The sequence below is a fragment of the Egretta garzetta genome, unplaced genomic scaffold (genome assembly GCF_000687185.1).
Source record: "Egretta garzetta isolate BGI_Z169 unplaced genomic scaffold, ASM68718v1 scaffold230, whole genome shotgun sequence".
In the NCBI taxonomy this organism is placed as follows: Eukaryota; Metazoa; Chordata; class Aves; order Pelecaniformes; family Ardeidae; genus Egretta; species Egretta garzetta.
The window spans coordinates 2,767,866-2,782,654 of NW_009258281.1; the positions used below are offsets into that span (position 1 = coordinate 2,767,866).

Here is a 14,789-nt window from a genome sequence, read left to right on the forward strand (position 1 = left end):
TTTCTTTTGCCGATGTTCTTAATAGCAGAGCCGCGAGGCTGTGCCACGGGGTAGAGTCCCAAGGCGCGCTTCAAAAGCGCGAAGAGCAGCCCGGAAAACTTCAAGGTTCATAACAAAACACCGATTTTTTTACTTAACCCACTGAAAACAAGAACTGAAGCTCAGGAGAGCATTGCACAGCGTACACCGCCACAATGATCATCGCCTGTGACCCTAATTTTCTGAGTGTGCTTCTGTCGGCACCAGAGCACCCCACCTGCGATGGGATCCGGGGAGCAGAGGGAATCCAGGGACACCCACGGCGTGGGGGCTGTGAGGGGGCCAGCCACCCCCTGCCACTGAGGAGGCTCTCACCGTTCCCCCGAGCCATTGCTCCAGACAAGACATGCAGCAAACTCGGAGAAATGCCACTTCGCCAATTAGATGAGTCACATCCCTGCTCGAAGCCACAGGAACTAAAAGCATGTATTTTTAAGGACTAGTGAGATTTCCATGCAGTGACTGTCAACGAGGGGCTTCCGCGAGAGAGCGATCCCGTACTGCAACCTGTTACTGAGCCCGCTGCACTGCTGAGCGGCCGGCACAGCCAGCTGGGATGTGTCCGAGTTAACCGAGCCCAGTTAATGGGAGATAGGCTTAAGAATTAACCTTCTAATCTCATTTTTTTGTAATGGCACCACTATCTGTGCCTTTTTTGCATATTAATATTTCTGTTTAATTTTCAGTTTGCATTTTTGCATTAGAAATTAGAATCAGACGATCTCAGCCTTTTAGCCATTTTAAACTAATAGATTTTAGAAAGCAGAGAAATGAATGGGAGAAGCCTAGATGTAATTAAATTGTTACTGACCTCCTTCCTCACTTCAGGAGTTACAAGTTAATTTATGATTCAGAATGAAACTGGGAAGCCAGAACTTAGAGTTCCGATCTTAAGTCTGCTATTGACTCATTCTGTGGCCTTTATCAGATGATTTTCTGCCTCAGCTTTGCGTCCAAGAGTCGGGAATACCTAGCAACAACGTTGTAATGACTAATTAGGTTAGACCTGACCTTTCACTACTGGAGTCTATGGAAAACGTCGGAAACGTTCAGATCGGTATTTAAATTTATAAAGCACAAAATGCCATGTAATTCAAAGGTATTTAATGAATAATATCTATTGTATTGTTTTTACACAAAGCATTTTTTTCCTTCTATTATTAATTTTCTCAAAGCATCAAATATAATATTTCTAGCTGTAATAGAGATGTTTCCCATGCAGTTACAGTGCAAAATTAGAACAAATACTATTGCTGAGAGCCATTTTTCTGTTTCTCACCTAGAGCTAAGAAAAGAGCAGCCCATTTTGAATTCCATATTCAATTTCAGCCATACTGAGTCTTCTGGAAGTTTCAAACGTTAACAGTCACAGAATCTGTAATTTATATACAGCCAAGCAAGTGGAATGATATAAATATTGTGACAGTTCATTGGGAGTTTTTGTGCATCATATTGGATCATCTCTCATCTAATATCCCAATCTTTCTTCCTCTGGAATTAGTAGAAAAACTATGGATTACAACGGAGTCAAAGTCACTTGGTTTTGATAAAGTTTGCACTTGTAGAGCTTGCTGGAGAACTTTCAAGCTCTCTGTAACTATTAATGTAGTTTTCAACACGAAAGCAATCGCAGACGCTCTCCACACTGCACAGATAACAGGCTGAGAGGCACAGAAGGGAGGAATGACTGACTCTTTCTCCTTTGTAGTAATAGCAGAGCATCCTGTTTTTAAACTCCCACACTATTCATGAGGCTGTTTACAAGATCCTATTATAAGGAGCACCTCTGGTTGCCATATTTTTTTTTAACGCAAATGATGCTGAGTTAGTTGCATTTCTTGAAAACATACTGAATATCAGAATAGGGAAAGGATCAGTATCGGTAAACAAGAATTTCCGATACAAGGAATTTTTGCTACTGTTTTTACTACCTAATACTAAATAGATTACCTGGCTTACCACTGTAATGTGGTTAGTCACAGACTGCTAACAATATTCTTCTAAAACACAAGCAGATATATTAAAATGAAAAATAACCTCCTCTTTAAGTAGACCCCAACAAAGTAGACCGGATGTTTCAAGTTAGAGAGCGTCCCTTACCACCCTCCGCAAAATGAGGGTTTTTTGGCAAAGATATCAGCGAGGTGCCAAGACCTGATTAGGAAGAGAAGGCGTACCATATCTCAACTCAGAGAATGACATGAAAGGCGAGTTCAAAACTCAGTGACAGAAGATGTTACTGCCCACGCAGGCACAAGATCATGCTGATCACATAATTGGCAGCATCTTGCTAATCTGCATGTCAGGACTGGTGTCAGGTTTGGAACTACAAAGCATGCATTTTTTTTCCTCTTGCTTTTAAACACTTACTGCTTATTAGAAAGAGAAAGTGTGCACACCTAGGATAGATACAGTATAGCTGAAAAGTTAGGTTTCATAGAAACCACATCAAAAAACCCTTGGAAATCTTTGCTGTATGCGAATGGAGAAAGCACAATAACAGAAAGCAGATGTCATTGAGATCAAACTCAGTTAATGTGAATGCATGTACTAAGAAATCAACAGTTTTGTCATCGCTTTCAATGGTGGCAAGGTAAGGCCCATGTTCTCATACTACTTTGGCTGCAACTTTATGTAGAAACTGCATGAATATGTATAGGTTTTGGCAGGAAGATTTATTGCATATTAGACTATAAAAATGTTTGCACTGTACAATCTGGGTTCACCAGTCTAGCAGAAAGCATTAACAATAAAGTGGAAATACAAGATTTGTCAGCAACAGCATACTCTCACAGGCGTGGCGAAATTAAATGAAAGGAAGAATAAGGCTAACAATTATTTTTAAAACACACAACTACTATTTGCTTGATGATTTACTAGTGATTAACATTTAAACAACTTTCTATATTTATTCCAAAAGTATGAGTTTAGGGCAAGTTTCAAACAGCACTCTAGATTTGGCTTGAGCATAGCTCTGGTCTTTTTACAGTCAACTTTCTATTCAGTTTAGGGTTTAATTGTGCTATTCACTATGGGGCTTTCAGACAGTAATGAAAATGCTGTTTGAGAAGCTCAAAAGAATCATCACCAAGTAGCTCCATATATATCAACTCCACCTGATGCTCAGCATGTAAACAGTATGTGTACTTTTCTAGCATTGCTACTTTAAAACATGTAATGGACAATTTACTCTTGCAGAGTAGACTGTATTGCCACCTAAGACTTCGCTACACTACTGTCTTACATTTCTGTAGAAGTATTTATATATATACATATTTCCTTTCCTGTCTATATTTTTTTCCTTGGTTTAACTTCTTCTGACTTGGGGATTCCTCAGAACTCCATGACCAGAAGTTTCAGTGAAATGGCAGCTATCAGGAGCTGCGCTCTCCCTGAGTGATCTAGCATGGTCCACTACATGACTTCTGCCCATCTGGCCAACAGAAGCCAAGAAGCAATTTTTACAGATTTGTTTTGGTCAATATTTCTTTTTCAGCTAGAAACAATTCAAAACACAAAGCCAAACTGTTATTTGAACATACCAGAATTTTTAAATTGTCATCATAATCCCAATTATTTGGGTCATGCTGTAGTATTTATTTGTTAATAATACATAAATATTTATTACATTGTTAAACTTGCATGTAAAGGCACACAGGCTGAAAACTTTACCATAAAAAGGCTATACCATTCTTTAGATCACCTACAGAAATAATAAATATCATTGAACAAAGACAGTTGCCTTTATCAGATAGACTTTTAATCTTATCTGAAGGAGCAACAGGTTCAAAAGACCTATCATCCTCACTAAACCAAACTGACAGATTCATTATATTTTAATCTACAGTTTTCTTGATGAATCCAAACCTTTTTCATTATTTAAACTGTTATGAAGCCAATATGTCTGCAACTTCACATGTTCTCTTTTTTTCCCCACTCTTTAAAGATATTTGGGCATTATTTTAATCTATTCTCTCATTAACATGCAAGCTCATACATGTGCCAGCTCCCTGTTCAATTTTGTGCACATCTCTAAGTCCTTCTAGCTGAGGTTGTGTATGACATACCACAGTTGCTCAGAGATACTAGGCCTTTGAACTTAAATGAAAAGAACAGGAACATTGGATAGGGAGGACATGAAAGAGTTGCACAAAGCCAGTTTGAAAAAAAAGATGAATATTACAGCAGCTATTCTCTCATGCGCTGCAGAAGCCTGCCAGTTTGAGAATGCATGAGCACTCCTGCTCATACTGGAGGGACGAGTATGATGAGCCTGCTCCAGAACTTCTAGTCTGACACTATGCAAATGAGCCTTAATCAGTGGAGAAGCAGGTTGTTATCAACATTTGAGAGCTAGCCTTCTCAGTGTGTCCCAGGTTCATGACTAACCAGTAGTGCTTAACTGGCAAATCAAACATCAGCCTCGTGGCTATGGAAGTTTGTGACAGCTGGAGGAAAATTGGTTACGTGTGAGCTATCAGCATGGCTAAACAGATTGAGCTTAGAAAGTACCAGTGGGCTAAGATTTGGCTTGTTTCAGCCTGAAGCACCGATTACTTTTAGAACAGAAGCGGAATCAAGATGGTAGGTTAGACCCAATTGTATAGTTTCAGAGTTAGGATTACAGTTAACTCTTGTAGAAACCATTGAGCAAATGGATTAGAGAATTTTCTCGCTGGCTATCAAAGCTTAGGAGGGCTGTCAGAATGAGTCATCCAACTAAATTAAGGTCTTGAACTGATATGGGTGTAGATCTTAAGTTAGGTTTCTAGGCAGGGGTTACATCATCAGCTTTAAAAACATCCTGGTAAATACTGAAAGCAGAAAGGGCACTGGATTAGGAGTCCCCCTAGATCAGAAAGGGCATTTTATTTTCAGTTTCCTTACAGGCTGAAGAGTCAAGAACATCGATTTCTGAGGTGTCTGTGAAACCACTAAATAGAGACAGGATGCCCAATGGGCTTTCAGATCTTTATCATAAAGATGAGTTAGCCTTTGCTAACTGCCCACTGACCAGAATAAATCATGAGTGATTAGTTTGCAAAGCATGATCTCTATCCTCTTTGAAACAGAGATGTGGTCAGAAAGTTGTGTGTTGATGCTGGAATACAGATGCCAGCTAGTCAAACAGGACCTGTCAAGGTGGTCCTGCACACAGAAAAATTGTGGGGCTTCTGTTGGCCCTACATTTTTCACTACCTACAGAGCCTTCTTTGGCAGGCACATACAAGCTCATGTGCTCTGACCTACTTTACACTGTAGCCTCCGTTACACTACTCCTTCTGTCCTAGATAAATGGGGTAGCAACAGGGACTAATGTGTGGCTACAGTTATAAATGTACAAAAAAAACCTATTAGATGTTTCTTTGTCTCCTCCCTTCCTCTCCCTATCTCTCATGAGAATCCAGGGAAATAGCACATTCCTCTTTAAATACAATAGCTTTTATGGTCCATCCAGTGAAGACTAAGAAAGAAGCCCTCTGCCTTAAACTTGCCCTGCATTTAGGGGAGGAAAATTCTAGCCAAGGAACACCCAAAGAATGAAGGGGTTTCCCCCCACTGTTTCTAGGAATCACATTTACCAGTGAGTGGGGATCTTGAATAATGATTACAGTAAAAATCAAGCTAAAGTATTCCCTTTAAAAGTTTGAGGTTTAAATGCACCAGAACAGTCCAACTGCAGCTTTTTATAGATTAAATGCGTGGAGAAAAGCAAGCTAGTGGAGAAGGATGACAAAAACATCACCCAAATTGCCACACCGATGAGCTACGATCAAACTGGAAAAAAAATATTTGAAAAACTACTACAGTTATCTTCCACATTTCCATGTGCAATGTTTCCTGCATTGACAAAGAAATATGAATCATTCAAGAGTATAAAAAACTGTAACAGTTGTTTCACACAGCACAGAAATATACATCTTACAACAGAAATGGAAACAACACTGTGATAGATATGACAAAAGTCTGTCTCCAGCATGCAGTGTGAACCCCTATGTGTGGAGAAGGGTAGCAGGATAATAAAGCTGTGAACACTGAGGAGTGCTCATACTTCAAATAACTGTAGCTCAGAACTAAAGTTCAGCGGTTATTAAGATTACTACAATAAAAATTGTATGTGGTTATCACTTCAAATTTACATCACTTGAAAAAACAGACAGGATGACTCTGCTTCTTAACATTTGCCATTCAAATAACCAACTTCATTGAGCTCTTCTTTGAAATCCGATACAGAAAATTTTGCTTATGGGGAAACCAGGTATGGTAATTTTAATAAAGGGAGCATAAGTACTTCAAAAGTACTTGCTTCCTAATTATTTGTTCCTAGGGAAACACTGCATGACTGCCTTCACTGAAGTGGAGGAGTAGATATCAAAGAATTTGCTTGTACAGATTAGTTGAACAACTAATGTTTTGTGTATTTTAAAATATTTTTTCAGTTTAATTAATACTTTTAAGAGTTATAAAGGAGAATGTGAAGTAATACAAACACAATTTTAATGATGTCTAAAAGGTGATAAAAATCTTTAATTGTAAGATCTATACCAATTATTTCTAGTGGATCTCCTTAGATAGATTAGTTCTACTGCATTCAGGGCTTTTCACATACATTTCTTCTTCAGTGATAAAATTTTCAGGTTTGTTGTTGTTGTTGTAGTGTTTGGTTTTTGGTTGTTTGTTGGTGGTTTGTCTTTTTCTTTTTTTTTTTTTAATGATATTCACCTAAATACCTTTTAACATGTTTGAAAAAAGTTTGGCTTATAGGTACAACTCATTGTATATTTCTTCCAAGGCTGGGGTTTGGTTTTGTTTTCCCTGCAATATTCTGTGACGTTGATAATGAAACTGTTAATGATCTAGCATGTGCTACTCCCAAAAAATAATTATCTCTAATCCAGGAAAACCTTTGCCCTTCATAGATAGTGCTCATGTCAGAAACAGTCACTTGTGCAACTTGATGAATTATGTTCCAGTAACAAGAGGTGCCTTTAGCAAAGTAGCATCAGAGATTTAATCTGCTTGAATTAATGAAGCTCAGTGTTTAGGGTTGGTCAGAAAATAGCTATTCCATTTTATGAAAAATTGTGAAGTTTTAAAATTAATGTGACCAAGAACTCCCAGTGCTGCTCACAAAAAGTCATTGACCGGTACTCTAAATACTAAACAGACTTTTTGGTAGGACATTTGTGCTGACAATCAAGCCTGAATAGAAATCTTTCACATTCAAGAACAGCGTTATTCAGTAAGCTTTTGGTGATTTTGAAAGCGTGGATGAAACATGTTGGGGGAAAGGAAGAAAGGGAAACACTGGTCATGACTTGTTTTGACAAGATAGTCCCAAACGTAAGAAATCTTCCTAATTAAGATGTTATCAAAAGTAGTAATTACATCAAATGTATTCATATTAACATCCATTTGTAATTTTCTGTCATTAGTCTAGGTCTAAATGAATTACCTGTTTTTTCTAAAGTAAATCAGAAAACATTGCTACATCATCTTGAACTTCATTTATGGTCTACATGTAAAAATAAATTCCATATTAAAAAAAAATCAAATAATTAATTATTTTAATAAGCAAAGAAATTGAAAGCTTTTGACTACTTTAAAAGTAACGATTAAATAAGATAAAGTTACTCCTAACTTTTGAGTTGAAGCAAAATGGCTCTGTACTTTCTCTTTACTGAAATACTCAAAGAGAAGACAGTTAAAAAAAATCTGACCTTTCAGTCTGTCTGCTTATTGAAGAATAAAAGAAAAATATTAAACACTAAGAGACAGTTTAGGTCAATCTGGGTCATTCTCTGACTCTGCAGTATACCAAAAATCATTAGTTTTTTCTGAGCGTGCATATGCATATGTTCCAGGATGTCACCTCTTTTTCTAGAAATGTCTTTCCTTTAAGTTACCAGTTTTCTTCCTGTTTCTGAAGCCCTGGTTTTCAAATACTTTTAGCTATCCCCCAAATATTGATAGATGAATCTATCTCAGTCCACACAGAAAAAATAAATCCCAGCAGTATTGTTTTCTTTGCTGACACATGCAATATCACATTACAAACTTAGTTATGATGGTAGTTTTTATCCCGTCAATACTATTGACTAGTAAGGCTTTACTCTGTCACCTGCAATTTGTATTCTCTTTCAGTTCACAGATATAGCCTCTGGGGTCAGGGATTTTATGCAATTAAAATGTGATTTTACGGAATTTTTAAACTTCATAATGCTAAATTTATTCATTTTTATTATTCAATTGACCAGAAAGAAAATAAAAACATAAGAACTTGGTCAGACCAAAAGCCCATCCAGCTCAGTATCCTGTCTTTATCCCATGGACAAAGAACAGAGCCCTAAGGAACAATGTGAGAACAGACTATGCACGTACCACTGCTTCTGCAGAATATACTCCCAGACTCCAACAGTTTGTGGCTCAGGGACTTTGTGAGCCAGAGACACTGCCTTGCATTTAATACCTGTTGATCTCTTCTGTGAATGTGTCCATTGCCTTCTGAACCCATGCAAACTTTTAGGATTCTGTAGCAAAGGCTCGCTTAGCTTAACTGTGTCTTGCACATAGGAATTTGAAGAAATAACATAGGCCAGCTTCTGCCTGAATATATTCGTACTTTGAGAGGGAACGGAAAATTAGATCTTTCCTTGTTAGTGGGATGGAAGTTACTAGGAAGCTCTGGGCTGGCTGGATCAAGCTATAGACGTAGAATGAGATAGGGCACAGATAGCTTCATTTTCCTTCCCTGCCTGCAGGGTTCTTCTCACACACAAGCATACAAGCACAATTCAATATTAGCAATATGCTAAGGCAAGAAAAGGGCATGCAAAGGAACCACATTCTCCAATTTTTATTTTATTTTTTTTTCAGGAAGTGAGATGCTATGCTTATACATATTCCACTTCACCTTAACCCTTAATTTCAGAAGGCACCTTTTCACAGTAAACACTAAGAATAGGTCCTACTTCCACATCTGACTAAGCTAATCTACAAAATAATTCTCTTACTGCATTCGGTTTATGATCCTGACTAGAAGCTATAATGGTTTCCTTCTTGAAATCTGTGAAGCTAGAAAAACTCGCTCTGCATCCTGGTATAAATTGTAACGTTCATATTTTATTATGCCTCTGGAAGCTACACATAAGCAAAACCTACACATAAGCTGCTACAAGAACTCTGAAATAACTTTGATTTTACCTTCTTTAATTTTAACTTGCCAGGCTGTAGGCTTGGTCCTTGCTGCAAGAGAAACTTGTGGGGACTTTTGTTCTAAAGTAGCTCTCATGTCTTTGAATGGCCACTGAAATAAACCTGTAGAGAAACAGGAAGGTTAGGAGACATTAATTGCATTTATGCAATTTCCCCTAAAATGGAGAAAGAAAACCATGCTTCAGGTTTCAAAGGACTTCAAAACATTATAGAAGCTCACCTATGTTAACATCATTTCTCTTGAAAATCTCAGATTTTCTCTTCTCCTTCTGAAGGTCCTGACCCTTACAGGTTCTTTTCAGGCCTTACTGCAAAGATAACTTCTCTTAAGTTGTTTTTTTCTGAAGTGAAGGTATTCATAAAATGAAAGAACACACAAATGGTGGAGAACTTGGTGACTGATGGTCTGTGCTAACTGTATAGTTAACCATCACTCCTTTGCAGAGCAGCGAGCGTAAACAGAAGGTGTTTTGTATGTGTACATTTTTATTAAAAAGGGTCATGTTTTTGTAGTCTCTTAAGATACCATTCCTTTCCCTGATTAACTTTACCTGTGCCTCTACTACTGAGCTGACATACTCTGTTTTACATTAAGCTTCATGAACTTTTTTTTTATATATATATAAACAGGACTGCACTGAAGCAAGTCGAAGTGCTCCTGGAGATGAGAAACCTGAGTGCAAATGGGAGTGGAATTCAGATCCTACTTATGCAACACAGACATGAGTTGTGCCAGATCTTCCTCACACCAACAGGTCCCCTGGGATATTCCGTATAGCTATTAAAAATTTTAGTTTTGCATTCTACCCTATTACTCAGTGCTCATTATTCAGCATAATCCGTGACACACTACAAAAATATACATCTTTAGATCAGTGAATCAGCCTGCTCATTTGCATGGATTGCACACAAAGCGTGGCGAGAGCAGACAAGAATGCCCTGATAAGTGTTTGTAGGGCCATGCCTTCAGTTATGGGCATGGCTTTGCTTCTGGAGAAATTTCACTGCAGCAATACAAGGAGATAAGCCAGTTGGAAACACCACTGGTTCAGGCTAGCTTTATTGGAACCAGCAAACAATGCTGCTTGAAATAGATAAAATAAAGAGCAGCTGTCTACCCTTCGGGCCAGGGATAGAAGGTAGTGTTTGGAGGAGGTCCACAGACTTACTAATATTATTAGGAGCAACCACTGGGCCTCTGATTGTTCACAGTATTTTGCAGCATGGACTGGGCTTTCGCATGCACGTTGTCAGATCACCAACTCAGTCCCCCAGGCTACAGACTCAAAGACTTGAGGAACTGGCTCTATTTCCGGGCTTGACCAAGATGCATCCTCTGCTCTCACCTGAAAGAAACACTACATAGGGAAAACTGGCCAAGAACCATGTAGCATACATTAGAAGCATAACTTTAATGGATGTTTTGATTTGTATGTTAAAGGGGTGTAAGAAGAGAGGATATGTAAACATGTGCTTAGGACATACCAGCACCTACAATGGGAAACCCTCTGCAGCAGTAAATGAGCACCACAATTATGTAGAACCAAAGCACAAAAAAATTCCAAAAAAAGTCCCACCGCCTCTGGCCTCACCCCGTTCCCACACACAAGTTACTGCTCATTGTTTAGCCAAGAGGGTCTGGTGCTTCTAGTGTGTTACAAACTGGCAGAGACAGAAATCCGGAAACAAACTAACACCTTACACTGAAGCTGGGCTCACTAACAACCAGGTCACAGTGCGTGCAAACGCAGCAACAGGTGCGGGAATGCCCTGTCAACTTTTTGCTTTGATAACTTTCTGTACACAGCCTTCAACATGGTCCTGCTTCCTATAACTTTCCCCATTTGGGCCAATTACTATGGCAACACTTTTAAAATGCCATATACTTAACAATCTGTCCCTGCCTTCACCCCTTCTTCCTGACACCCCAGAAGAAAAAAAAAAATAACCTACAATAATTGGCAAATATACAGTTCCTTAGGCCTATATGGCTCACCTCAGCAATATATTGATCTCTGTATGCAAAACTGAGAATCCTTGCAGGCTTTTCACTTCTCACTATATTCAGTTCCAGAAGAGGCCTTGTTATAAATTCATTCTTCCCCATAAATGACATTTCAAAATTTTGTCTACACTTCAGTAGCTTTTTAAGGTCATATGTTTCGCTTCCCAGTCAGGATCCCACTTAATATAGATTTTCCAGGCATATTACTAGATGCCTGGACAAAGGAGATGGTATCTGCATCCTCATTCAGGATATGGGACAAAGGTACACAACCAGGCTGGAGAAGAGGACAAGCTATTCTCAACCTCACTCTCACGTTAGTGAGTCTAGAAACGGGACTCTAGTTTTCTTCCAGAATATTATGTCCATGCCTACCATACAAGTCAAAAGAACGGAAAATAAATGGATGAGAACAAACAAGTGGTTCTCTCTCAGCCAAAACCTCCCTACATGAGAGGAATAGCATGAAGCAGAGACACATGCCAAAGCAAATGCCTCTGAAGGGAAATGTGGGCTGTCTTTTTTTCCCCCTCTAGCATGTCATGCCCCAGCCATCCTCCCATGCAGCATGCTGCCCTTGTGCTTAGGGTGTGAATGATCCTGAGCTTGTGCCTCCAAACTGCTCCCTTCTCCAGAAATAGGAAAGAAAGCAGAAGTAGGCATCCTATCTTGACAACTTTGCAAAGCTGAAGCTGAGACTCTGCGTCAGGTAAGGGCCCCCACGCTGTGCAGGGCACACCATTCTGGAGCGTATGAGGCAGACAAGTCATTGCCAGAAGTGCTTATGTGTGCGTTGGCACAAAATGGTGGTGAAATAGTTACTATGCCAGAGGGCTACTCCTGCTCAAGTCAGTACAGAGGGGAGCTGCATGCCCCAAAGGGGTCCAAGTACCACAGAGTGCTTTGATAAGAGTACACATACAGTACAATTTAAGCTTTAAGCTATTGTTGGCACTTGTTTCAAGTATGACATCATCTTCCTTGAATACAATCACCCCCAAATAGCACAATGCACTTCCAAAAAGGGCTTACTTTATACAACAGCATTATTATTTCCCTTTCTCTGTTTTGAGTACCTCCTGATGCATTCTACAGTCACGCTTGTCTTTCTCATCACCACACTACATTCATAATATACAGTCATCCTGTGACCAACTGGTGCACAGAGTTATTTTCAACTAATGAACATACACTCTGCAGCAGAGGCTTGTATTACTAGTTAGATATTAGCTGACAATATTTTGATTTTTGCCCCATTTCTCTTACTCCTCAAAATCATCTGGTTATTGCAGTTTGAAATGTGATGTAATTAGTGTTTGATTCTCCACTTTAATTAAATTACTGATGTAAGCAATTGACTCAATTTTTGGTGCATTTTACAATCATCAAGTTCAACCCTCTAACGCATGCATTCTTCAGAGTGCATGGCTGGTTTCTCAAAGCCAGCTATCTAGAATGTCTGGTTATCATTTCTCTGACAGAAGCTAGCTCTTTGGCATCGATAAGTACAGGCAGTACCTAGACCAAAATGAATAGTAGAAGGAAACAAATACAACAGAGAGATGACCTATCATCATATGAGCTTTCTGAATGCGTACAGATTGCTTTCTGCAATAATTAGTGTCTACGTTACACATTTCCGGGTTTACACCCACTAGAAAAGGTTCTGCTGAATTTCTTGACAGGCAAAACAGAAGAACCATGAACTTAAAAATGACTTAAAACTCTGCTGCATTTGCATTGGTAGGTAGCTTATTCAAAACCTGAAGATCCAGGAATTCCATAAACGTATTCAACCAGCGAAGTGGAGACACCATCTGCCATATCTTTAGAGAAGTCTTCTATGCTCACAAAGAGGGAGTGTTCATCTGTGAACTGAGATCCAAATTTCAAACTCTAATCTCATTATCTTCTCTTCTATCTTGTAATGGAAAGTATGAACAACTTGACACCAGTGTGTAAATGCCTGCATCACAAAAAATAGTGTCTATGAATATTTCAGGGTAGATCTAATGCTTATTATATGGACACACTAATTAATTAATATACTAATTCTGCATATAAACATCTGCAGAATATTTGGATTTCAGAGCGATAACAATACTACAGATTTTATGTCCAGTAGTGACCCCTGGTGTTTAAGGCGGTTATAACAATGAGAAATATTACTGGCAGAAAATGCATCGATTACTTTGGAATTAGCTGCCTTCCTGTGTCCACACATATTGCAGACTCTTCCTCAGAGGTTAAGGAACAACATATCATTGTAGTACTAAGTTTAGTTCTAAGTATCTTAGAGATCTGTCACAGCTTATTCTGGGAAATGCTCACAGAGCACGGCCCATACATCTAAGGGGCAGAAGTTGGTTACAAAGCACATCCTGCAGCCTCGCTACTCTAATGGCAGGCTTCTCTGTGTGGACTGCAAGCAAATTGTGCTCAGGTCTTGTCAATTCCCTGATGCACGAGGCTCTCCGCATTCTTGCAGGATACCCTACTGTTCCTGGCCTTTCACAGGGGCAGCTGTAGCAAGCCAATGCAGCTTGAAAAATAGCCATGAAATAATATGCAATTTCTGTCTTAACCCACAGATGTAAATCTCTCCATTGCTGCCTTCTGATCAGTTGCATCAAAATTCTTGATTAGACATCAATACAAATGATACAAATGAATGAATCAACTTCTATATCATTCTTGGTTTAAATTAACTGCTGTGAGCCACAATCCACTCTCAGAGAGGCTACTGAATACACATCTACCATGCAGAATGTTACCAAACCTCCTACTTGTATTTAAAATTTAATTTTTGCTGCAGAAAGTGATTGCTGAGATTGCTGTCCTGGAGCCTTCTGTTTGGCAACTTCATTACCCTGATCTCTAATCCAGCCCAGACCTCTATTCGCTTCCTCTCCCTGTCCTAAACATTGTCTTTTATTTTATCTCTTGGTTTAGACTCTTGTTTTTCCAGACAGTGTACAGGGTATTCCGCCTTTTTCAGATGAACTTGACTTTATGTCTAGTTCCTGTCAGAAGATTGTCTCTGGCATTCCTAGAAATAACTTATGCTCTTGCAGTTCCTAACACTGTTCTCTGCTTCTTCAACTGACAAGGCATTTGTAGACCTCTTTACATGGAACTAAGTTGCCTTTGTCCTGTACCGCATTCTAGGGAACTATCAGAAGGATCTTTTCAGAGACATCACATTACAGAATCGTAGAATGTTTTGGGTTGGAAGGGACCCCTAGAGGTCACCTAGTCCAACCCCCCTGCAGTGAGCAGCGACACCGCTAACTAGATCACGTTGCTCAGAGCCCCATCCAACCTGGCCTTGAATGTTTCCAGGGATGGGGCCTCCGCTACCTCTCTGGGCAACCTGTTCCAGTGTTTCACCACCCTCATTGTAAAGAATTCCTTCCTTATATCTAGTCTAAACCTACCCTGGTTTAGTTTAAAACCATTACCCCTTGTCCTGACACAGCTGGCCCTACTAAAAAGATTGTCCCCATCTTTCCTATAGGCCCCCTTTAGG

General features: G+C 39.2%; 2 protein-coding genes across 2 annotated transcripts in view; one reads left to right on the forward strand and one right to left on the reverse strand.

Annotated features, from left to right (window-relative positions):
* The window catches only part of NCKAP1 (NCK associated protein 1), a 61,975-nt gene extending 61,773 nt beyond the window's left edge, over positions 1 to 202 (reverse strand). Inside the window, exon 1 of the mRNA XM_035892036.1 lies at positions 186 to 202. Within this exon, the coding sequence (XP_035747929.1) occupies positions 186 to 202 (17 nt within the window). The remainder of the gene's footprint in view (positions 1 to 185) is intronic.
* A 202-nt stretch (positions 203 to 404) lies between these two features.
* Positions 405 to 14,789, forward strand: part of DUSP19 (dual specificity phosphatase 19) — a 23,179-nt gene continuing 8,794 nt past the window's right edge. Inside the window, exon 1 of the mRNA XM_009636554.2 lies at positions 405 to 481. Within this exon, the coding sequence (XP_009634849.2) occupies positions 405 to 481 (77 nt within the window). The remainder of the gene's footprint in view (positions 482 to 14,789) is intronic.